Source organism: Saccostrea cucullata, unplaced genomic scaffold (assembly GCF_032062105.1).
Source record: "Saccostrea cucullata isolate Sc308-1 unplaced genomic scaffold, CSIRO_AGI_Scuc_v1 ctg383, whole genome shotgun sequence".
Classification (NCBI taxonomy): Eukaryota; Metazoa; Mollusca; class Bivalvia; order Ostreida; family Ostreidae; genus Saccostrea; species Saccostrea cuccullata.
In genome coordinates, this window is record NW_026933671.1 from 344302 (window position 1) to 371881 (window position 27580).

Genomic DNA, 27580 nt, shown 5'->3' on the forward strand with positions numbered 1-27580 from the left:
AGCTAGGAACACACTTTTAGTAACATTTTGATATGGCAGTATAAATAAATAGAGAAATAAATCAATTAAGAAACAGCACACTTTTTATATACACATGTTCAATGGTATGGCACAGTAACTCTCTGGTCATCCTGATCCATCTTAATTTTTTCAGACCAGCAAGATACAGAATTACCTCACTAGCATTATACATTGTCAAAAATTACTCAACAGGTCTTGTACAATGACTAGATTTAGCAACATAGCATGAACACTGTAAAATTACCTTCATACCCTTATTTACGTACCTGAAGCCAGCTATATCGCCCACTAAATCAACTTTTCTTAGATTAACGTATTTCTTGGGAGCATTAAGTCTCACAAATATGACAGATGTTTGCATAGTTAGAATAATCAAACAGTGTCTCAGGGCAAGCTCTCACCACAGTTAAACGGGGTCTGTAGGACATTATCATTTTAATGATAAAACATTCAATCTAATGGTTGCAATGCATCAAGTTTTACGATCTAACAAAAGAGGTTAGTATTTTGATGTAATAAAGTTCTTTGCAGGCTGCATGCATGTACTTCCTTAGCTCATCATTCATTAAATTTTAATTACATTTTGACAGCATAATTTTTTTTGGCATTGTGGTATACCCTATATTAGCATGTATTGTGAAACCCCTAGTTCCCGGTATGATTTCTATATCACCAGATTATATCTCACCCATTTCAAACATTTCAGGACAATCCAGCAATAAATCCGAGCCTGTAATTCTTTTCCTACAGAAAAATATTCCTCACAAGAATTAAAGAATCTTGACTTACCAGTTTAATTGGTTGAAATATATAGTTTCCTCTTATTTTCTAAGTAATCACTATCAAATTTTTAAAAATATTATTAAATAACAATTTTATACATGTATTTTACATTTCCTTCTATAGTGGTGAATGCTCTATCTTTTATAAGGTTGCTAATTATTTTGTGATTAAATGTCAATACCTTCATTTCGCCAAAAATAGCATGAGCATTCCCATTCAGAGACTAAATTTTCAATGAAGATGATTGAATTTGTAGGCATATCATGGATGGCTAAAACGCTTCCTCAGTTTAATGATGATTAGAGCTCGAAAAAGATTAATTAAGTCATGTATTCAGACTGTGTCTTCAAGAAAAAATTTGCTCAACAGCAGATTTTAAATGGCAATATCTTGGTGCAAATGACTAAGCGTAGACAAATTAAACATGTTTGTAATTTCTTTCTTTCATAATGTTTTATTGGAATCAGTGTTCTATTTATTTACCCCTATAATTTCCTTTACCTGTTCAATAAACAAGGTGTAGTCTCCCACCTGAACCAGGTGGTGTACGTGAGATGCTGCTAATACCTGCTGATCAAATCTTCTTTTTTTTTTTGGACAAAAGTTTTTAAACCATGCTATGGTTTAAATTTCCTCTTGCTTTTTTTCTTTCTGAACCATATTAAAAGATATAGCTTGGTAAGGATCAGAGGGTCCAAAATGTACAAATAGACTTTTTTAAAAAAAAAAAAAAAGAAATTTAAGTACCACAATCAAAAATCTCTTTCACAGCAAGAAAGGAAACAGTTGATTTAAAGAAAAAAGCAGCAATCATGTCAGAAGGTGTTAAACAAATTAATTTGGAGGAATCCAAATATGGAGTGGAGATGGACCAGGTGGAAAATGTGGATCAAGACAAGGTAAATAATACAGCAGAGGAGGAGAAAGACAGTGTCTTAGAGGGGGAGGAGGAAACAAAAGGCAAGCTTGGGCAGGATGACACAGAGGGAGATCAGCAGGAGGAAGAAACAGAAGGAGCTGGGCAGGAGGACATGGAAGGCACAGGGCAGAAGGACACAGAAGGAACTGGGCAGGAGGAAACAGAGGGAGCTGGACAGGAGGACACGGAAGGAACTGGGAGTGTTAAGGATCCTTATGGCTACACCAGGCGAGAGGAATTCACATCAGAGATTTTCAAAATAGAAATTTGTAACTTGCCTCGTTTTGGATTTAAGGTAAAATAATTCATAAATTGTCAATGAAACATTACTGGATTAAAGTACTATGATAATCTTGTTCTACTAAATACTGAAACAAAACTTTATCATAGCTACATACATGTGCTATAAATAAGTCAATTTCCCCCTTTATTTAGGAATTGAAGAAGAGGCTGGCTAAACTTGATATAAAACCAGTAAAAATTAAATCCATTCCCAGAGCCACATTTGCCTTTGTAACATTTAGGTAAGTATGTGTGATAGAGAGATCATTATTTGATAAAGAACTAGCTCATATAATTACATTTATATGGTTTTCATTTTCTTTGAGTTGGCCAAAAACTATATTTTTATAATGTTTTGATAAATTCAACTTTCTTTTAGAAATGAGGAAGAGAGAGAGTCAGCAATTGCCAAAATCCATGGACATGTGTGGCGAGACAAAAAGTTAACAGCAAAGGTAATCTCTCTCTCTCTCTTTCTCTCTTGGAACTTAGAAAATAAAAAATCAGTTTAATTTATGTTCCATATTTCTGTTACAGAAAGCCAGTGCTACTGCGGATCCGTTATTGACAAAACGAAGAGCTGGTGGTCAAAGAGGTAAGATAGCTTGAGCATACATCTCTGTTTAGTAAACAATAACATGCATAGACACCCAAAGAAGTATCATGGCAACCCATGTCAAGAATATAAGATCCTCTCTTAATCTGGCTGTGGTTAAATGTTAAGAGAATATTTTTAGCACATTAAAATATTGACTACCGGTAATGCGAGTATATTGGAAAATATGGTTGATGGGACCTTTCAATACCCAATTGCACTTTATTGTTAACTGTGGATGTCAATCAGTGATTTTAATTGTGATGGAAATATTTTCTCATTGACTGAGCAGGATGTCACAGCAAAGAATTGTAATTATTCAAGATTAGCTCACTTTATGTGATCAAGCACCATTAGGCCAAAAAAAATTAAACAATAGTTTCTCAGGCACCGCCCCATCAGTTCAAAAATGGCCACATCGATCAATTTTATTGACATAATGAAAGGGAAATACCTCAATTTTCTATTTTTCCAAGTTGAAAAAGAAAACAGAGTTATTCCCCTTTCATAAATGCTAAGACGTTTTTATTAGAAAACCAATATATTTCTTGTAAATTCACAGTTTTTTTTATAAAATAACTTTTAAATAAATGTTTGGAATAACATTATTTTAAGTTGAATACATATTAAACTATTTTCAGAGAATAAAATTTAGGAATAATTAGTAAATATTATCATTTTATTGAACAAATGGCTTTAAAAAGGTGTAAAACCTGCTAAAAAAAAAAAAAAAAAAATTGCCTGCTGCATTGAATTTTGAATTTTTTGGCCTGAGAAACAATTATTTTTTTTTGGCCTTAATTAGCAGGAGAGATTTATATGTGGACTCTAAACCTTAGCTTGAGACTATTCCAAACAAGCTTCACAATAATTTAAACAAACTAATTTTACTCATCAAAGTATAATTCTATTCCAGGTAAAAAGATTGGTCAATGTCTTACTACATGTAGGTATGGATTTAATTATTTTTGGTAAATGTTATAGATGGTGAACCTTCAGAAAAGAGATCCCGCCCAATGGCTGACAATGAAGATGAAAATTTATCTCCAGAGGATAGGTAGGTCAGCAGCTCACAAGTGGAAACATAGTCCCTGTTACATTATATTTACATTTTATATGTTTTTTTGCATATAAAGTGAGTGGAAATCTATTGCTTTCAAAACACCATAACACGGACAGGGTGCTAAAAGGTTAAAGCATGCGTTTAAGTTTGACGTCACAATCGATGAATGCCGAGGAAGTGAAACGTCATAAGCGAAAATCAAAAATCATGCTCACAATTACCGGAAGCTGTTAAGTTAGCTGTTCCATGAACTGTAGCTTACGCAAAGAATAATAAGTTACGTGCAAATGTATTTTCATAACACGCTAATGCATAGGGCTGTGTCAATATATCGATATAAATCGATACGTATCAATATTGAAGAATCATATCGTATCAAAAAATAACTTCCAATACATATCAGACAAGCACTTTATCTTCTATTTCTGTTAAAAAGATGAGAATTTCAATCACAAAGATTATATTTCATTTTTTTTTAATGAAAACTGATCAATAATCATATAATTATTAAGGAAATAACACAGTTTTTAGAATTATTACAAAATACATAGACAATTTTTTTAACGTGTTGATTTTACAGTCATTAAAAATTTTAGTTTGAAGTGTTATTTGTATTGTCAATGAGACAAGAACTTTGAAATGGATATTTTAAAGAACACTGAATTTTTATGAAATTCATGCATTATATAAATTTAGATTTTTTGATGGACTTGTTTTAGAATCCAATATATTGCATATCGCTTTTAAAAATATTGTATCGTATCGAAATTTTTTGCTCAATACACAGCCCTTCTAATGCATGTTACTTGATTTGTTAGCACACACCCTTGCAGTTATGAGACTATATCTTGCAAAAAATAATGATTCATTGCTTTTATACACTGTTCAGAGGCATCTTCAGTTGGTGTACCTTCAAAAGGGATTTTTTATTCAAGTATTGCTGTCTTGTTCATTGTAGATTAAAGAAAGCTGTGAGTCCTCTGTGGGATATGCCGTATGACAAGCAGCTATTGGTAAACCACTTATCTTGTCTACCCAACATTGTTTTGTTTCATTTATAGAAAAAATATCCTCTTTTAATCACAGTGTTTATACATTTTCAGTTAAAATCAGAAGAAATTGAGAAGATGATGAAGACCTATGCTAATCAGATCTTCAAAAGCAATGTGGACCTTAGGGACTGGTTAACAGAGCAGAGGTATTGTCCATTGAATAAAGGCATAAAATGATTGGGGGTACTTTTACTTTACTTAGAGGGTAAAGATTTATACATGTGAACTTCATTATACAGGATGAAATATGAGGGTCACTGTTGTGAAATACAGCGAATCAAGCCATCGGTAAGTAGATGTGTACTTTTCATCTCATTGTAAAATCATATAAAGATTTTGGTGATGAACACACCTGAAAATAAATGATCAGTTATAGAAATGAATGTGTATTGTTTCTTCTCAGCCCATTCAGCAAGGGTATCGAAACAAGTGTGAGTTTACCATAGGACAGGACATGGACAAAAATGGTATGTTGTGTGTCATACCTGTACACTGGTAGTGTCTGCTGTAAACTAAGGATTAGATTACCTCTTTCCTTCTGATTCCGCTAATTTACATTACCTGACTTTCTTATTGACAGATAATACAGTAGGGTTCCGCTTCGGCCAGTATAAAGATGGAACTAGTTCTGTCGGGGAGCCACACTGTCTTACCAACATACCGGAGGCCATGAAAACTGTTGTCAAGGTAATATACTGGTAATGTTTTTGTCTGACATGTTTTTTTAACTAGGCAATTAATTGACATTCTCTGACAGAGTAATAAAGAATAGGTTTTCATATGTTGTGTAAAATGGATTTTAAATTGTGAAATGACTGATACTAAATTAATTAGATATCTATGTAGAGTTTCCAGACCTTCATCAGAAGTGGACCTTATGGTGCGTACAACCCTGAGACACATGCTGGACACTGGAGAATGTTGACCGTACGGACGACTCGGTCTGACGTCATGGCCATCGGGGACTTCCATCCACAGCAACTATCACCTGTAAGATACTGACAGTGTTAAGTTGAGAGAACAATATTATGATGAATGTGGTTATAATTAACATTTAGAGAGTTCATAGGAGTGCAAGGGTTGTAGCATCTACCTACATGTATTGGATTTGAAAGGTAGAGTGTATGCTGTTAGTTTATCATGTATAGGTGGAATATTTTTTTTTGATAAAAAAAGGCATTCTTATTTTATATTCATTTTATCCACTGCAGAATACTGTACGTGTACATAAATTGACATATTTAAAATTTATCACATTCACTAGGTATTGGGTTGTTTGTGTAATCATGAATTAGTGCTACATACGTCCTCACGGTATATTGTATTAATTTTATACATGAATTCTTACTAGTATTCATAAATTAGTGCACCCTTATCCACACAAAAGTCACTTAAATATGAAGCATGTTATAATAAGTACACATACAGTACTCAAGTCATTGTCTATGTGTAAGGGCAACAAGACAGCAAGTAACAATGTCATTTTCATTTCTTTGTACAGGGAGACATTAGGAAAGAGGAAGAGAGACTACGAGAATACTTTTCTTCTGGGGAGGGGAAGACTAGTGGTGTCACCTGTATGTATTTCAGGGTGTATTCTGACAGGTAAGTCATGGGGGAGGGGTTATATTTATTGTGTCTGATGTCAGGACAGTAATGATGCCATTTTAATATAAGCATAAGTAGAGGATGATTAAAACGCTTTTGGCTAAGCTGCCACATAGACACATAGTCTCTTTTTCTAGCTCTGTTTTACATTTTATAGTATAAAATTAGGGCTTTTCCAGAAAAAAATGTAGGGGGGGGAGGGGGGGTTGAAGGCACTTTTATTTTTACCCCACCACCCATACATTTTTAATTGCTATCTCCCCCACCACCCATCAAAATAAAAATGATTTTGATACGACCACCCATCTAAATTTAAGATATTTTTTTTTAAGAATTGTGTTCCAAGTTATCGAAATAAAAATGAAATTTTATGTACCAGTACTTTTTTCTAGCATTTGGCATTTGCACTTCATGAGATTTGAATTGAGTGTTCGCTTTTGGGATCTATCCAAACCAGGGCCTTGTTAAAAAAGAGAAAACTTAATAAATATATAATGAAAATTTAAATATTATGCACAAAACTTTCTTTTTTTCATTACTTTGAAAATGATTTAATCTTTTTGAAAAGAATTTAGAAAGATATTTTTATGCAAATAAATTTTAACGGAAGCAAAAGTTTTGTAAGACTTTACAATCAACTAAAATTTTTTAGTTCAAGTCCAAAGTTCTTTTTTTTTAAATAGATCACAGAGTTCCTATAGCCTATAGGTTAAAAAATGTACCCCTTTAGGTCTTTCATACATACCACTGAAAGCCCTATAAATAATGATTTGTATTTATCTGTTCTGATGCTTGACTGTAAATCTGTAAAGTTCGAGTAAAACTAATACATGTTAACATGCACTAGTAGAAATGATATTCCTATAATAATTAAAATATATTTTGTGAATTGTGTAAACCTTCTTCACAACAAAAAATTCTGGGTTTTTTGTTTTTGTTTTTTTTTTTTGAGGGGTTGGGGGGATGCACTTAAGTTATGTAGGGCATTATCTATTTAGTGGAAATGTGAAGAAAAAAAACAAGTCTAAATCCCACCTAAAAACTACAGGCTATTGTTTCTGAAATATATATTTTTTAATTCATTTTAACGTAGGTCGCGGGTTTGCTGACGTCGTCAAAACGGGGTACGCAATTTATATGATTTGAGCGACTTTCTTGTGCACATCTGATTATGACATCACGATGAGAAATGAAAAAATCAGTACATTATCTAGCTATATAACTCGTTGAAATTGGTAGTTTTGTGTAACAGTATTCATAGAACATACTGAAGTTATCAAAAATAATGAAGGCTTATTTCGATTCGAATGACCAACACTGAAAGTATTAGATAGCGTTTCATTATGTGTTATCAATCGCATCTTCTCAGGTCTATTCTGAGAGCACATGCACTTGTTTCGGAGATAAATTTTAACCTTTATTGTAATTATAACACAGGGAACTACACTCAGTACCCCCTCCTCAGAAACACACTCATTTACAATTTCAGAGGAAATGCACCAACAAACTGTTTATTACCATTGCCTTCTACGATGATTTATCTACACAACCATATATGGCATGCATGTGTATGTTTTCTTTTATCTCTGTAAACAGCGTCAAAACTCTGTTTGCCGATGTAAAGTCGAACTCAATTATGAAACGGTACATGTGCTGTAATCTCGGGCAAAGAGCAAAATTAAAGAATGAATAGGTTTAAAATTTCAATTCCATATTTTAAAAAATGCATTGAATAAATAAATTTTGGATAGCATATGACGTTACATAAAAAAGGTACTTTTCGAACAACCCTCGTATATATAAAAACGTAAAAAAACATATTTCGGGGGCAGGGGGGTGTTTTGGGTGTTAGTCCTTGACTTCTAAATTATTCTATACATATACGACTTTTCCGACAAACTTATCACAGATCTACTATTTCAACGGAAGGGGGGGTCTGCCATTTCCAGAGGGGTATACAAGGCCACTTTTATTTTACTAATTCCGGCGAGAATCCCCGCATGAAGAAAACAAAACAAAAAGAGAAGAAACGGTAAGATATCAACACATTTTCACTAATATTAGACGTAAAGAGAAACATGTCTAATAATTGTTTTATCCGTTTATTGAATTATTATGATGTTGGTCATTTGAATGCAGATAGACGTGAATTTCCTTCTTTTTTTTTTTTTAACATGAGTATAATTTGTTTTTTCTGCTCTGTATATCAGATCGATATTCACGACGTCAAGCGTGACGCCGCGATATTTTATGACGTTGTTCTTAAAAATGCTACATTTTCAGTATAAAAGCAATTATCTACAATTAAATTACGAGAAAATAAACCCGAAGACATATTAATTTTTTCACATTGATTTATTTTAAATCATTTCTATTTTTAAATACCAAAGGATAAACAAATTCGTCTGCACGATTTAAAAGTTATTGATATTTTTTAAAATCAAAACCTTGCCTGAAAATGAGCCAAAATCGACGTTTTTCCTATACAATTCAATAGATAATGTCGAAAATGTTACTACAACAATGACATCTTTGGAATTCAACTACACAAAAACAGTGCAGATGAATTTTATAAAATTTTCAGAGAATGGAAATCAAAGATAGAGAAATAATATAGCTAATTTTCCTGGTATGTTTTCGGACACTTTTAAAGGCCCTGCAAACCCGCGACCTACGTTAAATGAATTCATTGTAAGTATCGGTTAAATGTTAAATACATTTTACAACTGTTTAGGACGAGAGTTTTTTTTTTTAAATAAAGAAGTGCAACCACCCATCTAAAAATATAACGGATGAGGACAACCACCCATGCAAATTTAATTGCTCCAGTCCCCATTACCCATACAAAAATATATGAAGTGCCTTCTAACCCTCCCATATATTTTTTTCTGGAATAGCCCTTATACATTTCTATTGAACAGAATGACAGGGAACACCAATGAGCCATACAGACACGTGTTGGGTAAAACTGTACGTTAATCACCTATATCTCTCCATTTATTTTATATATATGGTCAAGTGTTCTAAACTGTTCATTAAATCATCATTTATGTAATTATGTAGATTAAGTTGAATAGATTTTTCTGACTTTTGAGAATATTTCATAAAGATTGAAGTGAATTGACACAGCCATTGACAAAATACACATTTCTGAATTTTCCGGTTTTGATGCATTTTACAGAATATAGAGGAGACCCTCCTAGGCATGAAGTTTGAAATTTCTCCAGATGCCTTTTTCCAGGGTAAATTGAACTACTTTGTAAAGTCATTTCAATCAGTTGTATATATTGTAAATTGAATCACTCTGTACTGAGTAAATGTAGATTAACAAAATATTTTTTTAGTTAATACACCAGGAGCAGAAGTCTTATATGAACAGATCGCTGAGTGGTGTGGAGTTACCAAGGCAACCACTGTTCTTGACATCTGTTGTGGGACGGGAACCATTGGTCTGACCTTGGCCAAGGTACATAGAAACTATCATAGATCTTCACTTAAAAGGCTAAAACAAGATAATGAACATAGAAAAGAGTTACCTATAAAATGCATTTTTATTTTTAGAGAGTATCCAGAGTAATAGGGATAGAGTTGTGTCCAGAGGCAATAGAAAATGCCAAGAGAAATGCACAGATTAATGGTAAATTTCAGACCCACATGTATATGTTACAGTAAATATGTAAAATCAGGAATTTCATGTATTTTCTAAAATTCAGGAAATACATGAAATTCCTGATTACACATATTTACTGTAACATATATAAAGTACTGTATAGCTGGTAATTTTAGCGGGGTGCTAATTTTGGCATTTTGATGATAGTCCACTAAAATTTTAACCGTTAAAATAGTCAGTACTCTTCTTAGTGTTCATCTGCAAAGACCTAAAACCCTACGTCCACTAAAATAAATTACGCCAAAATTATTGGCATACCTTTGAGCGGGCAAAACGCCAAATTTTACACCCACCAAAAAACCCCGCTATACGGTAATTGATTATTTTTCTTCATAAATGTTCATTTTAGAATTTCTCTTGAAATTTAGTTTGCACTATTTATTGTATACCATATCATGTCAGATTTCAAAGAATTCAGAGACAATCATGCAGCTTTGTGATCTTGTGATTTCAGACATTACTAATGCTACGTACCACTGCTGTAAAGCGGAGGATATCATCACACAGACCATGAAGTCCATCACCTCAGAAGATGTGGTAGCCATCGTAGACCCACCCAGAGCAGGCTTACGTTAGTATGATTAACTGTATAACAAGGTTTTCCATTATCAGTTCTCCTTATCTATATAACAGTATCCACCATCACTTGTGTTTGTGTCTCCCAACTTATTGGATAATCAAGAACATGCTCTGAAAAATAATCAACTTTTATAACCAAGACAGGCTGCTGAAAAATAAGTTGATGACACAGAGATTTCAACAAACTTTTAAGACAGCATTTTGAAAATTTTATGCTCATTATAATAACCTTATTAGCTCACCTGAGCCGAAGGCTCAAGTGAGCTTTTCTGATCAAAATTTGTCCGTCGTCTGTCGTTGTCGTTGTTGTTGTCGTCGTTGGCGTCGTTGTCGTCGTAAACTTTTCACATTTTCATCTTCTCCTCAAGAACCACTGGACCAATTTCAACCAAACTTGCTACAAAGTATCCTTGGGTAAAGGGGATTCAAGTTTGTTCAAATGAAGTGTCACGCCCTCTTCAAAGGGGAGATAATCATGAATTTGTTAAAAATTAATGGCATTTTAAAAAAAATCTTCTTCTCAAGAACCGCTGGGCCAGGAAACATGAAACTCATGTGGAAGCATCCTCAGATAGTGTAGATTCAAGTTTGTTCAAATCATGAACCCCAGGAGTAGAGTGGGGTCACAATGGGGGATCAAAGTTTAACATAGAAATAGAAAGGAAAAATCTTTTTAAAAAATTCTTTTCAAGAACAGCAAAGCAATTATTGGTTATAGTTACATTGAAGCACCCTCAGGTAGTGAGTGATTCTGCATTATTGAATGCAGAATCAATTTTATATAGTTTGTGTACGTCAGAAATAAAATCAACAGAGGACTGAGTTTGTTTATTTTTTTTTTCGATCGGGCGCGGTGTACCAATATCTGAAAACGAGGCGCAGCCATACTTGATGTGGAGTATACTCTGGAAGATTTTTTGTAGAAACGCGGAACGTAAAGAAAAATACTCATTGATCATTGCTGATTGATAGTTTCATTATGTAAGGTTTGAAAAGAGTTAAATTTATCTGATTAATCACAGCCTTTAGTATATTTATTCATACAGTCTTATTCAGTTATTGCAGAGTGTTTCGGCGCAACAAAATACTGCGCAGTTTATAAAGTTTCGGAGAAAAATCACACGGAGAACAAGTCACTGCTACATTTTACGAGTGTAAAAAGATTAATAAAAAGTTCCACTATTCGTTTCAGAACCGGTTTGATATTTAAGGATGCGGATGACTCATTGTCAGTAAAAGAAGTAGTACAACTCGTTTATAAAAGTTTGCAGAAAGGAAACTCCTACATATATCAAACATATTTGCATGTGATTTTGTGTCGATGGTGTAGAGGAATATTACTACAGGTTCCTGGCAATTTGCTAAAATAAAGTATAGTAAAATGTAACTAAAAAAAAGAGATACCAGTAGAATAAAAGGATAATATAGATGTTCATGTTGTTAATTATTATTGTAATGTTTTATGTGTTATATAATCAGGAGTCTAAATCAACTACATAAAATGAAGATGAACAAATAGCCTAGTTCTTTTTTATTTAAACATTTATAATTATACTTATATACTACATATGTTGAAAAATTAGTAATCTCAAAAATATTTCTAAGGTGGTTGTGAAAAATTTTTTTCTTAAGGAGGCTAGGTGGTCAACAAAGTACTAGTATTTTTTTATTAACCACCAGATATAACTTAAATTTTGGAATATGGTATCTTAAGCTGTCAAATATCATTTGGCAAAGAAAAATTTCATAAATTTTAATTTTTAAGGAAGCTCATAAGTCATTACACCACTTTTTGATGATGTACTACACAAAAAAATAAAACCTCTATTGTTTCGACCATTTTCCTCTGGGGACGAATTATACAGGCACCTCTATCATATGACCCTGACCTTTTAAAATGCTTTAAAAATAGATAAAACATGCGGTGCTATAAACAGTGAAAACAAAGTAACAGATACATTATGCATAGTCCAAGAAGAATTGCTTTTAAGCAGAAACAATTCAACAAAAGAAAACAACAGCCAAATCTTCGACAAACAAGTACATGTATTGTGCAATTTCATAGCGATGCATGCAGTGAGCTCTATAAATGACATGTTTGTATGGAGGAATTTAGAGTTGAAATCTACAACCATATTGAAATTAAAAAACACTTTTTTTTCTTTGCATTATTTACTGTGTTGATGTTAATTTATATGTTTGCTTTATTGATTTAAATATATACTCTGAGAATTTTAAGCTTTGTTCTGAATTTTAGATGTCAAACGTTCCTTAGTGTTTTGAGTCTTGGCTAATTAGGAAAGATAACTCTTGAAAGTGGACTTTTTATACCAAATATTTTTTAAATTGGAATTTTTATTTCGTTTAGACATTCTTCATTCAATTTGTCACATGTAATTCATTGAAATACATGCCTTGTCTCTTCAGAACTCATTTTCTTAATGTTTTGTGCACAGATTAAAAAGATAATGACATATATTGTTTTTTGGGAGAAAATTATTTTTTTTTAATAAAATTAATAGTAGGTTTTAATGAGGTATTTTCACTGTGACAGTGTGTACTTGTCTGAAGAAGATGCCCATCATTTGACACTGAAAGTTCTCAAATTCTGGTAATAATAAACTTTAAATAAAACATTTCACTAAAATTAGACAATAGATAAAAAATTCTGTAAAAAATATTTATGATATCAATACCTCGTTCTGGATATTTGACATCTACATTATAAGTGGTGCTGTAATGAAATCTAAAATAAACTGTGGATGTAATGAGCCACCTTAAACCTTAATCATTTTATCATATCTTTATAATTATATAGAGCTCTTCTTCTAAAGGAGATCAAAATGGTCTAAAAATGGCCTCGACCACCCAGCCTCCTTAAAATTTCAAACCAAAATTTAGCTTCCATTCAGTGCCTTAATATTGTTTCCACCATTATTTACCTTGAACTGGTGATCATTCTTGACAGTGTTCACGTATTAATTTGTAAAGTAATATGGTTTTCTTAGCATTAACAGTTTTTTTAAAATGTTTCATTGCCGAACCAAATGGGACCTATATTCTCTGTTGAACTTATCTAAGTAATCTTACACAATCTTCAGGAAAACTTCTCAAACTATCTTTCCAGTCAGACCCCTGGACCTCTAAAATTTACTGGCCCATCCATCATCAGAAAACCACGGGTGATCTTGTCTTTACTAATCTTTAATAAATTTGCCAAGTTGAAGTGAATTTTGCCCCGCAAGCTATGTCATAACCGTTTGTATTTTACTTATAAAACACATTTCTTTTGGAAAACCATTAACTTAAAGGTACAAGTTACATTTTATATGAATGAGCAGAGGGTTTATGAACCTTAATAGGGATATATGGTAACATTTTTGTCACATTTTCACAGATGCTTGAAATTTTCACATTATCTTCTCTGTGGCATGCTTAATGGTGGAATACATTTTTGTTCAAAATCAGAGCAAGTTTAAGGTCGATAAAAGAAAAATTCATAATTTGTGTCCAGTCCATATCTTTATTATAGATAAACTTGGTGAGTTCCTATTTTACTCGATTGCTTGTGGCCTGAGGGTGTGTCATTACCATGACCAAAGGTCATTTGTTAAGTTCAAGGTCACTGAAACAAAACATTCATCAGGGTCAAGTCCATATTTTTCTCATGGATAAACTTGGCAAGTTCCATTTTTTACACTATTTCAAAGATTGCTTATGACCTGAATGTGTGTCATAAATTTAACTCAAGGTCTTTTGGGCAAGTTAAAGGTCGCTGAAAGAATAAGTACATAATTTGTGTTCAATGCATATTTTTATGCACCCTGATTGAAAGATCTGAGGCATATATTGTTTTTGTCCTGTCTGTTTATTTGTTTGTCTGCAAACTTTAACCTATGTCATAACTTTTGAACCATGAATGAAAGAGACTTCATATTTGACATGCATACTCCACTATTAAACTTCTTTTAAATGACACCAAGGTCAATGACCTTGTGACATTGACTCTGACCTATATGCTAAAAATAGTTTTTTCCTGCAAACTTGAACCTTCGCTCTTTATATTTGGTATGCATACACCACTGATGAAGCTCTTTTAAATGACTATGTGACCTTGACTATGACCTATACTCTAAATATAGCTTTTTTGTCAGCAAACTTTAACCTTCGGCATAATTTTTGAACAAAGACAGATAAAGACTATATATTTGATACAAAAGTCAATGGCCTTTTCACCTTGACTATATGCTAAATATAGCTCATTTGAACCTTCACCATAACTTTTGAACCATGAGAGATAGAGACTTTATATTTGGTATGCATACTTCACTAATCAAGTTCTTTCAAATGACAATGACCTTGTGACTGTGACCTACATGCTATAAATATGCTTTTTAACTTTGTTGCCCCTGGGCGCTTACCATATGGTGGGATTCATTTCTGTATAAATCCAATGTCAATTTCTTGTTTAATTGACAATATCTGTACTAAAATATTTTTTCACGTCATTTTGCATTACTTGTGACAAGACTTTTTTGGTGTGCGATTATGCAATATGATAATCTTTGTCATGACTTTGATATTGAGTTATGATGCACTTTTAAGAAGCAGTAACTTTAATGAAATCCAAGTGTCATTGTTATAAGTATTGTTATATATAGATATATATATATATTGTTAAACTGTTATAACAGTAGAGCTTTTTTTGGTAAAAATTCAAACCAAAAAAAAAACCTTCAAATTTTATGAAATAACACAATAGTTAGGTACATGTGTGTAATTTGGATGATTACATCAAAACTGTTTGCTAGTATATGTTGGATAAATTTACAGTTTATATGGTACATATAATTTCTGGAAATGTGTGACACATCTTAAAGGTAAGTTTTATGTGAAAATGGTTTATGAATTACATGTAACTTGCATCCCTCTTTAAATGATTGTATATTGTTAAACGTCCCTCTCAAGAATTTTTCACTTGTATGAAGATGCCACCACTTTCTGGTGGAGAGCTGCAAATTTTGTCCTATACTCGGCAGTTGGGGCCATTGAGAGATCTTTTTCATGCCAACGCCTACTGCGACACAGAACCTCGGTTTATACGGTGTCATCCAACCTGTCCAAAGCACCCTCTTTGAATGGAGGTTGGCATATGTTTTTCATGTAATTTTGAAAGTCACTGATGGCAGCATTAATAATTTGAGAATATATGTATGTATCTAGTATAGGATACTCTAACCAATCTTAGATAGTATAGATTATAATATTCTTGTATTTTTGTAGATCAGAGAATGCCTAGGAAGAAGAGCTGGAAGAAAGCTGCTGTGAAGAAGACGAAATCTTGTAAGGCAGATGTGGGTGATAAGTGCCCCACAGATGTTGGCCTCGTCCAACCATCTGTGCCTCTGGGTGTAGGCCACGTCCTAACACCTATGACATCTGTACCGGCAGGGGTGATCTCTACCACCCCTGTGACAGTGGTCTCTGCGGCTCTCCCTGAGACCACTTTGAAGAATTTCTCTCAGATTTTTACTCAGAATTCATCTCAGTTGCTTACTCAGAATTTCTCTCAGATTACAACTCAGAATATTACTCAATTTACAATGAACAATATTCCAAATGAAACAACACATGCACTGCAAGGTGATTGTATGCATCAGAATTCAGATAATCTGGTGTTTGGGTCTTTTCATCAGGGAAGCATGAGGTTTTCATCATTTTCAAGAGGTAATCAGTGTACATGCAATTCACTCATGATGTTGTTAAATTCATATGAAAATTTTTCATTCACTAGTTCCTTTTTAGACCAGACTCTGCTCAAGGGAGATAATTTGTACAACACAGTTGTGAAGAATCTTCAGAGTGCTGGAAAACTGAAAAGTAGATTACTGATGTTTGATGAATTACCAATTCATATTGATTCTGGTGAAAATCACCACATGGTTGATAAGTTTGATACATTGTTTGGCTTATTAGTTACAGATGATAACAGAAATCAAGTTCAGACTCTACATGAATGTCTGCAACAGGCATTGGGATTATCTAGATATGTATTAATAATGATTGGCTCGATATGTTCAGCACTGTACAAAGCTTCAGACAATGATTTTTATTTTTTTGACTCGCATTCACATGGGGAAAATGGTTTGTCTGATTGTGATGGAAAGTCTTTGATGAGACACAGTTGCTGCTTAAATGATTTGTTAGGGTTTCTGTATGCAATGTATGAAAGTATGCACATTGAATTTGCAACTGAATTTGAAGTGATGCCTGTTGCCTTTCGTACACTTATTCATAGCTTCCCAAGCAATAATCAAAGTGTACATCAATATTGTAGATTAGATCAGTCAACAACAACTGCATTCACAAACAAACAATTTGTTGGTAGTAATAATGGTCACTTAAAAACAACAGACATAAAGAAAGATAAAAAGGATTACATGAAAGAATATATGAGAAACAGAAGACAGGATCCAGAGTTTAAAAACAAGGAAAGGGACAGTAAGAGAACCAAAAGACAAGATTCAGAGTATAAAGGAAAAGAGAGAGACAGTAAGAGAAACAAGAGACAAGATCCAGATTTTAAAAACAAGGAAAGAGACGGTATGAGAAACAAGAGAAAAGAACAAGAGTTTAAAGACAAGGAAAGGGACAGTAAGAGAAACAAAAGACAAGATTCAGAGTATAAAGGAAAAGAAAGAGACAGCAAGAGAAACAAGAGACAAAATCCAGAGTTTAAAGACAAGGAAAGGGACAGTATGAGAAATAAGCGACAAGATGCAGAGTATAAAGGAAAAGAAAGACAGAGTAAGAGAGACAAGCGACAAGATCCAGAGTTTAAAGGAAGAGAAAGGGACAGCAAGAGAAACAAAAGACAAGATCCAGAGTTTAAAGACAAGGAAAGAGACAGTATGAGAAACAAGCGCCAAGATCCAGAGTTTAAAGACAAGGAAAGAGACAGTATGAGAAACAAGCGACAAGATCTAGAGTTTAAAGACAAGGAAAGAGATAGTATGAGAAACAAACGGCAAGATTCAGAGTATAAAGGAAAGGAAACAGACAGCAAGAGAAACAAGAGAAAAAATCAAGAGTTTAAAGACAAGGAAAGAGACAGTATGAGAAACAAGAGACAAGATCCAGAGTTTAAAGACAAGGAAAGAGACAGTAAGAGATTTAAAAGGCAAGAAGAAAAATACAGGCATGATGAGCAAATGAGAGATTTAACGAAGAAAAAGGAAATGAGACGTAATCCTAACCTGTTAGAAAAAGAGAGATTAAAGAAGAAAGAAAAAAGAAAAAATGAAGAATATAGAACATCAGAAAATATTGCTGCAAAACAATCAAAAGCACACTCACGGGAGAATTTGGACTATATTAGAACTGAAAAACACAGATACAGAAAAAGTAAATTTGGAATTGATGCAGAGGAGTGTGTTGACAATTTTCACAACAATGTAAGATTGGGTCCTGTGTTTGTATGCACATGTTGCCAACAGACATGGTTTCGTGAAAGTGTTTCAAATGTCGATAATGTTTTGTTGGATGCTGAAATCAAAAGAAAGTATCTTACTAATACAAAGTCTGTAAATGGGCAGGAATGGATATGCAGCACTTGCAATTCAAGCTTAAAAGGAAGTCAAACTCCAAAACTCTCTTTTGCAAATGGAATGACATGGGTACAAAAACCAAGTGAATTAAATTTGTTACCATTGGAAGAAAGGCTTGTATCCTTAAGAATTCCTTTCATGCAGATAAGAGAATTACCAAGAGGTGGGCAGTATTCTGTAAAAGGAAATGTTGTAAATGTGCCAGTTGACATACAACCAACAATCAATAGTCTTCCAAGGAGACTTGATGAAAATATCACAATACCTGTGAAGTTAAAACGAAAACTATCTTTTCAGCACTCTTATTGTCATGAAAATATCCGACCTACAAAGGTTTTGATTGCTTTACATTGGTTAATGAAAAACAGTGAACATTATCAGAATTCAAACATAAACATAGATGACAACTGGTTCCATGAAGTTACCAATTCAGCAAACGAATTAATGAGAGAGTTTATTGAGGGTCATACTAATCAAGGTTCAACAATGCATGATGAATCAGATGAATCAGACTCTGATGAATTCTGTGAAGTTGATAGTAGCGGTAAGGATGGAAATTGTGATACACTACTAGACAGTGACTCGTATGATATGAATCAGGTCTTCACATTTGCTCCAGGAGAGGGACAACGTCCACTTAGTTTGTATCAAGATCAGATGGCTGAGTATTTGTCATTTCCAACAATATTTTGTGGTAAAGGAAGAGTAGAAAACAATCAGCGTCAGGTACCTGTTTCATATGCTGATATTGCCAAGTGGGAATTACGAAGTGTTGATAGACGTGCTGCACAGTCTGTACCAAACTTATTTTTCAAATTGAAAAAAATTCAACTAAAACAGGTAACAGACAAATGCAATTTAGCTCTTAGAAAGTGCAAAACAAAGGGGAAAATCTTAACTGCAAATGAAATAAGAAATCCTGATCAAATTAACAACATTGTTAGACACAATGAGGGATTTTATGTATTCAAACAGTTGAGAAATTCGCCGCCATATCTTGAAACAAGGAAGAAAGATGTTTTTGCAATGATACGACAGCTTGGTCTACCAACTTGGTTTATGTCCTTTTCTGCTGCAGATACACGATGGAATGACCTGATAAGGGCACTAGGAGTTTTAAATGATGACAGACAGTACACAGATTCAGAAATTGAGAGCATGACTTGGACTGAAAAATCAAAGTTAGTTCAAAAAGATCCAATTACATGTACAAGGTACTTTGATCATCGTTTTAGGACTTTTTTGAATACTGTGATTAAGAGTGATCATCATCCTATTGGCAAGGTACAGGACTTCTTTTATAGGGTTGAATTTCAACAAAGAGGATCACCACATGTTCACATGATTGTTTGGATTGAAAATGCGCCTATTGGCAAGGTACAGGACTTCTTTTATAGGGTTGAATTTCAACAAAGAGGATCACCACATGTTCACATGATTGTTTGGATTGAAAATGCTCCAAAATACTTGGAAAATGATAACAAGGAAATTGTTGCATTTGTTGATAGCTACTTAAAATGTGAAAGAAATACAGAAGACAAGATGCTAGAATTACAGGTGCATAAACATTCTCAAACATGCAAAAAAAGAGGAAAGGCTGTTTGTAGATTTGGATTTCCACTTCCACCACTCCAAACTACAATGATATTAGAACCTTTGGACAGTGAAGTTGAGAAATACAAGAAGATGTATAAAGCTATGCAGGACAAAATGAATGAATTTAAAAATGGATGTGATGTAAGCTTCACTTTTCAAGAGTTCTTGCAGGATGTAGTACAGCTATCTGAAGATGATTATATCAAATGCATCAGAAGTTCCTTGAGAGGACCCAAAGTATTTCTAAAGCGCAAACCCTATGACCTTAGAGTGAATTCTTACAACAGTACCCTTCTTCATGCATGGGCAGCTAATATTGACATTCAGTATGTCTTGGACCCATATGCCTGTGCAATGTACATTGTCTCATACATAAGTAAATCCCAAAGGGGTATGAGTGATCTTCTGAGTAGAGCTGCAAAAGAAGCAAGAGAGGGCAATCTTGACATTAAGAGACAAGTTAGACACATTGGAAATCAATTTCTCAACAGTGTTGAAGTTGGAGCACAAGAAGCAGCATATTTGGTTTTGCAAATGCCACTTACAAAAGCATCAAGAGATGTAATGTTTATAAACACATCTCCAGCTGATGACCGTGTAATACTTGTGAAACCTGATTCAGAACTTGAAAAGTTGAATGCCAACTCCACAGACATAGAATGCAGTAACATAGTCAAAAGATATGCAAAACGTCCAAAACAACTTGAAAACTGGTGTTTAGCTGACTATGTCTCACAGATAGATGTAGTTTTCCCAAAAGAAAATATAACCGAGTTGTCTGAAAAGGAAAACAATGATGATGAGATGCACCAGTCAGAAAATGAAGACAGTGGATCCGATACTGAAAGTGAATTTAATGATGACAGCACATTAGTTGTGTTGAAAAATGGAATCAAAATCAAGCGCAGAAAAACGCCAAGAGTTTTAAGATACGTGCGCTTTAGTTTAAAGACAGACCCAGAAAATTACTATAGAGAAAAACTAATGCTGTTCACTCCATGGCGAAATGAAAGTTCTGATCTTCTGTGTGGACAGCAGAGCTTTGAGCAGTCTTTTAACCAGAAGAAATTTTTCTTAACTCAGAAAATTAAACAGTATGAACACAATGCTGATGCGCTTGAGCAGGCAGAACAGATGGCGCAAGATGATTTGACAGAAGCATATGATGAATTAGCTCCTGGTGCTCAACAAACTGAGGCAGAAGATGAATATGAAGGAAATGTTGACTCCGAAAAATTTGTTCACTTTAATCCTGAAAGGCCAATTGAACAGAGAGAGTATGATATCGGAAATGATGTTGGAATTCCATCAACAAGACAACTGAGTGAGCAGAGTTCTGTTAGATTACCTGATGATGATTATTTAAAGCTTGTAGCCAGTCTGAATTTGAAGCAACGTGAATTCTTCAATCATGTTATGCATTGGATCAAATGTAAACAGGAACCTATTCATGCATATCTCTCAGGAGGTGCAGGCGTTGGGAAGTCAGTGTTAATCAGAGCTCTTTATCAAGCTTTACATCGGTATTTATGTGCTAAAGAGGGAGAAAATCCAGACGATATACGAATTCTTCTTTGTGCATACACTGGTAAAGCTGCATTTAACATTGGTGGTCAAACAATTGCTTCTGCATTTCATCAGAAAATTAACCAGAGGCAGCAAAACATGCATTGTGATGAACTGAACACATTTAGAACTAAATACAGAAATTTGTCAGTTGTCATCATAGATGAAATTTCAATGGTTGGCAATGCAAAGTTGGAATTCATCAACAATAGACTTCAGCTTTTAACTGGTTTGAAGAGGCCTTTTGGAGACATTAGTATTATTGCTGTTGGAGATTTCTTTCAACTAAAACCAATCATGGATGGATGGATTTTTCAGGATTTAAAACAAAATGCCCAAGCACTCGCATGTAATCTTTGGAGGGAAAACTTCACCTTATTTGAGTTAGATGAAGTAATGCGACAAAAGGATGATTTAGAATTCGCACAGCTTTTAAACCATCTTCGTCACAATGTGATGACTTCTGAGGACTTGGATATAATTCACGAGTGCATCATTGCTGAAAATAGTCCAAATTATCCACACAATGCTCCCCATCTTTTCACAATGAATGCAAAAGTAGATGAATATAACAATAAACTTATAAAGCAACTTCCTGGTGAAAAAGTCATTGTAAAAGCTGTTGACAGTGTCCTCCAAGACCACAGTAAGTCTGTGAAAGAACGACTACTCAGATCATTGCAAAATCAAGATGATGTAAGCAAAACTGCAAACCTCATGACAAGACTAACTCTAGCCATTGGAATGATATATGACATTACAGTTAATATTGATGTTACTGATGGCTTGACAAATGGTTCATCATGTACTGTATTTCTTGTTGAAAACAGATTACCTGGTGTAACAAGGCCAAGTATAGTGTGGGTGAAGTTTTTAGATACTGCAGTAGGGAGAATTGCTCGACAGAAATACAGACATCTTTTCCATGATGATGTTATGGATGATTGGACACCAATATTTGACTGTCAGCGATCTTTTGTTTTCAATTCAACTACATATCAAAGAATACAGTTTCCTTTAAGACCAGCTGCTGGTAAGACAATTCATAAGGCTCAGGGCTGCACTGTTGATGAAATTGTAGTAGATTTGTCTCAGTCAAAGATAAGGAAAACACCCCATATTCATTATGTAGCTCTTAGTAGAGTTAGATCTGTTGACAAGTTGCACATTCTGAATTTCAATGAGCAAGCATTAACTGTTGATGAAAAAGTTGTAGAAGAAATGGAAAGAATGAGGAAGGAAGCACCTCTAAAACTGTGTTATCTTCCATTGTACAAAATAGAGCAGAACAAACTAAAAATTATGTTTAATAATGCAAGATCTCTTCACAAACATTTCGATGAAATTAAAAATGAACCCAATGTTGTAGCATCAGATGTTATTGGTTTTTCAGAATCAAGATTAACCATCAATGATGAACAGGATTTCATGATGGAAGGTTACTTGACTTTGTTTAATCATGAAAAGAGAAGTAACAGCAATCGTCCTCATCATGGAACAGCATTATACGTTAAACAAGACCATATGATGACATGTATCTCAAAATTCAGCAACACTTTGCTTGAATTCATCATAGCTTCAATAAATTTCAGAGACCTTGGAGAAGTGCAGATAGTTGTTTTATACAAGTTCCCAGCATGTTCTTTTAAAGAATTTGAACGTGAAGTTATGTTGCACTTAAAACCTTTTGTAGACACGGAGAAAAAATTGATAATTCTTGGAGATTTCAATTTTGATTTGTTTACAGGTCACAAAGAATTTCTTAACTTTATGAAGTTGAATTTAAAGTGCACACAAATTGTACAAAAAGTAACTCATGATTCAGGTTCACAACTTGATTTGATTTTCACAAACTTCCCTCATTGTGAAACTGATGTGATTGAGGCATATTGGTCTGACCATAAAATGGTTTACTGTACATATACTTTATAAGTATGATAAAAGGGACGCAAGAGTATTTATTTGGGGGAGATATGTCATCTTGTCCCCTCTCCCACCTACCAATGTTCCAGTGTCACTTAGTGACATTTGGTACATTGATTACTGTATACAGGGTAATATTCACCCTGGAAGTGTATTTTCACCCTTTCACACTATTTTGAAATGTTTTAAATTCTCCCAAGTCAAAGTTTTATTGAAGAAATCATTCTGTGTTCTTTTAATTTACCCCGTTTTAAATTTGTCTACTTCTAAGATGGACGACAGGGGGAAAAATAAAATGGGTTGAATATTTCCCTGTATACAGTATCTTATAGGCACCAATTACTTGATGTAAAATTTTGTTTGTTTTTAGGCATATGTATACTTTAAACTGTTTTTTATATGCATGCATGGAATAGCCTAAAAAAAATTGCAAAATGCTCATTAATGATCACAAAACAATTGGACTAAACAGGAATCCTTCATTACCACTTTTATTTCGGTTTATAATTTTCAACAGACAATAAATGTACAAAATAATTGAATGTTGCATGTTAAGGAAATTTCATTTACCATCAATGACAATCATTCATGTCAAAAAAATGATGATCATTGTATTATGTGTTAATATTTATAAATTATGTATATACTGTATTAATGTTTGTGAGTTAGTTTCACCCTTATGTTTACATTCTTTTCTTTAATGATACATGAGTATTATGAACTTGATATTTTGAATATATTAAAATGTAATGTTTTGAGATTACATGAATTGTTTACAAAGTTTAATTTAAAGAAATTAATGAGTTCTGCTAAATAATTTTAGAGCTGTATTAGAAATATACACCTGCATCAAGTGATTGGTATCTTTGATATATGTTCAACACTGTATTCTATAGTTTTATGAAGTAAATTCAACGAATATTATATCTTTTCATGAAAAAATTACTGAAAAGAAATATTATGTCTTAATGTGTCTAGTCCATACAGAACAATACTGATGTATGTTGAGAGAATAAACTTTTACAGTGTGCATGAATTTATATTTTTTCCAGAGCAAATGTAATGTTACATTTTCAGTGTAAAAATTCTTTATCATACATGTAATTCAAGTCTTTATGTAATTACTTTATAATCAACCTCATGCAGTATTGTAGATAATTCACAATTGCTAAGGCTTCAAACAGACTGGGTGGTCAACAAATTAACCAATAGATGCACCTCAAAATGAAATACTTGCATGCAAATGTTCACACACTTTATTTAAAGCCATTATCTATCCAGGATACTTATTGATTTTTGTTTAGAGTGACTTTGTAGCTGAATTAGAATTTGATACACGAATTTTCAGAGCACAACTCGGTTAGAGATTTTATTTTTTTTGGGTATACATCATTTACATCATTTTGTTTTGAAATAATGTTCATTGTATATATGAAACTTTGTGTTGAAATATTTTAATCGACTTGATAATTTATCTTTTTTGATTTTTTTTTTGTCCTAAAATGTTTAAGTTTATTGTATTTTTTTTGTATTTCAAAACATTCAGAAATGACTTTGAACATTTACCTTTACTAGCTTTATAGTTACCTGTGTAGAATAGGAAAAGCAACCTGCATAATCAGAGAGAAACTGACAACTCATTCTAAGTTACTAGTATATATTGCTGATTTTAGTTAACTCCATATAAATTGATATTTAATTCTCTCCAGCATTGAGATATTTAATATGTGACCACCATTATATTATAATCTAATGAGAATCAACTATATATTAAACAATTATACCCAGGTAAGTATGGAAAGAGGGGGTCAATGGCCAGCCCGTAAAGGGAGGTAAACCTACCTCTTTATAACATTACAATTTTTCTTATAAAAGAGAGGAAAAAAAAGGTGGATCACTATAATTTCTCATGACTAGTCTTTAAAATCAAAATTATTGATTGCAAAAAGATCTTAATCATTCCATTTTGGAATAATACCATCAAGTTTAGGTTATCTGATTCCTGCAGGTACTCCAATTAAACGTTTTACTTATTAAAAATTCTTTAAAAATAAAAGTTGATATTCAAAGTCAGAGTCTGTTGACCATTATATAATTATTCACTTTCAGTTGCAATCTTTCCAATTTTCGCTTTCGTTTTGTATAGGAAAGATTTACTACTAAGTGAACTTAAAAATAAATACAGTGTATTTTGTATATCTTCAAATGATTTCTTTGATGTATTGAACTTTCCTCTAAACAAATGTTTGAAATGTTTGCAAAGCATCTAATTGCATGTTTACTTGTATTGCTAGTGTCAGGAAGTTTTGCATTTCTGTTACAAAATTGTTGCACTATTGCATATTTGATACTGTGTGCATATATGCCAGTTGAAGTAATATAAAATTTAGATAGTTGATTGTTATTAGTTCCTCTAAGTTTTTATTATATATTACGGGTATCTACTAATTGTCAGATAAATTTTCACCAAATCTGCTGAATTCTGTTAAGAAATAAAAGTAAAATCTTATTCACATTTTCTGTTTTAATTATAACTATCATAGTTAATGTTACCCCCCCCCCCCCCCAAAAAAAAAAAAGGAGAGAAATGTTTTTGTTCAATAAAAGTATATTACACTTCAGAGTTGACAGTACAAGTTCTATATTCTGCAGAAATACTGAGATTGACCTCTTAATGACTAAATTGATAATGAACAAGATAGGCATTAAGCACCGGTTGAAAAGAAAGCCATTCTTAGCAATTTTATGCTTAGATCAAGCCCAATTACAGTAAATGATTAAAAAGAGGAAGTACATTCACAAACATCTACATGCATGCATAATTCTTGCAAGTAAAGGTCTTTCACTCAGGTGAGCGATGTGGCCCCTGGGCCTCTTGTTGTGAGTGTAACCTATAATGGGGTCATATTTTGACCAACAAATTTCATACCAAATGTTTATACATGTAGTTGTGTTTTGTTTATGTATTCTAAAACTCTGTATGGATTATTCCATCTTCCTGATAAAAACTAAAAAAAATAAAAATGATTAGTTAATCCAAATTAACTGTAAAATCAAATATTTTCATGGGGTCAAATATTTGAGAATTGAGGAAAAAAATATTGGTTTGTGGGGATTTGATTTCATGGACAAAGAAATGTGGGTAAGTTTTGATAATTATGTGATGACGCATGCAGAAACAACAATCTGATGCAGTTTAGTTCTTCATTTAGATTTTGATTGATTTCCCCTCTTGTCAATGCTGTTTAGTTCTCTTGATTGATATCTCATTTTAACTGACTTTCTTCTTTACCTGTATGTACTGTATATATACATGTAGAAATGTGACACATCTATCTACCATTAAAATTGATAAAATTGGAGTAAAGTTTAATTAAGTTGCCTACAATCCATTTTATTTCCAGACACTCAAGTTATCAGAGCTTTAAGGAATTCCCCTTTTCTGAAGAAAATTGTTTTTGTGTCATGCAATCCCAGAGGAGCCATGAACAATTTTGTAGAGTAAGTCGTCACTGTCATTACAGACCCACGATACATACTTATACAATTTTTCCTTTATTTAAGACTTAAGGTCAGACGACACGTTCCTCAAAAATATATAATTTTTCCAAAGAATTTGTCATTGAAATTAAGGTCATTAAACAAGTTTCCTTACAAAAAATTAGGGTACCTTACCAGGCATTTGGCCAAGATATCATAGGGTCATATTTCTTATATAACCCTTATGGGTAATCTTCTAAATGGCTTATAAAACACTTTTTGGTGTACTTATATTTAAAAAGAATTTTAAAACAATATAGAAATCAACAGAGAATGAAAAATGTGAATATTTTTCTATATAATACTAAAAGATACAAAACATTTATTTGAGGAACGTGTCGTCTGACCTTAAGCATAGACATATAATTTTGAATCATTTATATGAATAAAAATGCTGGTCAGTGTAGTGAATTGCATGATATATTATCAAACAAATGTGAACTCCCTTCTTTTATATTACAGCTTAGTTCGTCAACCCTCTAAGAAGATGCGAGGTCAGGCGTACCGGCCGATTAAAGCTGTGCCTGTAGACATGTTCCCCCAGACTAAACATTGTGAACTGGTTATACTGTTTGAAAGAGATTCATGTACCTAATAAAAGTCATAAATTCTGTAATGGTTTAGAGTTTTTATTTAAAGTTTAAACAAAGCCTTTAGTCCTCAAATCATCTATTTCAAAATATATTTGAATCGCTGTAGATTGATAGCTCTTTGACACATAGTATATGTATGAAGTACATGTATTTTTTAATTGTGGATTGTGGTGTCATCACTAA

At 33.1% G+C, this 27580-nt stretch overlaps 1 protein-coding gene across 1 annotated transcript; it reads left to right on the forward strand.

Moving 5' to 3' along the window:
- Positions 1–1556: 1556 nt before the first annotated feature.
- Positions 1557–27420, forward strand: LOC134238898 (tRNA (uracil-5-)-methyltransferase homolog A-like). The gene is made up of 19 exons (XM_062721014.1): positions 1557–2018; positions 2159–2247; positions 2385–2460; positions 2543–2600; positions 3585–3657; positions 4622–4676; positions 4767–4861; positions 4955–5003; positions 5119–5182; positions 5296–5402; positions 5562–5705; positions 6217–6320; positions 9245–9293; positions 9505–9565; positions 9668–9789; positions 9885–9960; positions 10448–10564; positions 26669–26765; positions 27267–27420. Exons 1-19 carry the CDS (start codon positions 1617–1619, stop codon positions 27397–27399), a joined length of 1971 nt encoding a protein of 656 aa, XP_062576998.1. The 5' UTR covers positions 1557–1616; the 3' UTR covers positions 27400–27420.
- Positions 27421–27580: the final 160 nt, after the last annotated feature.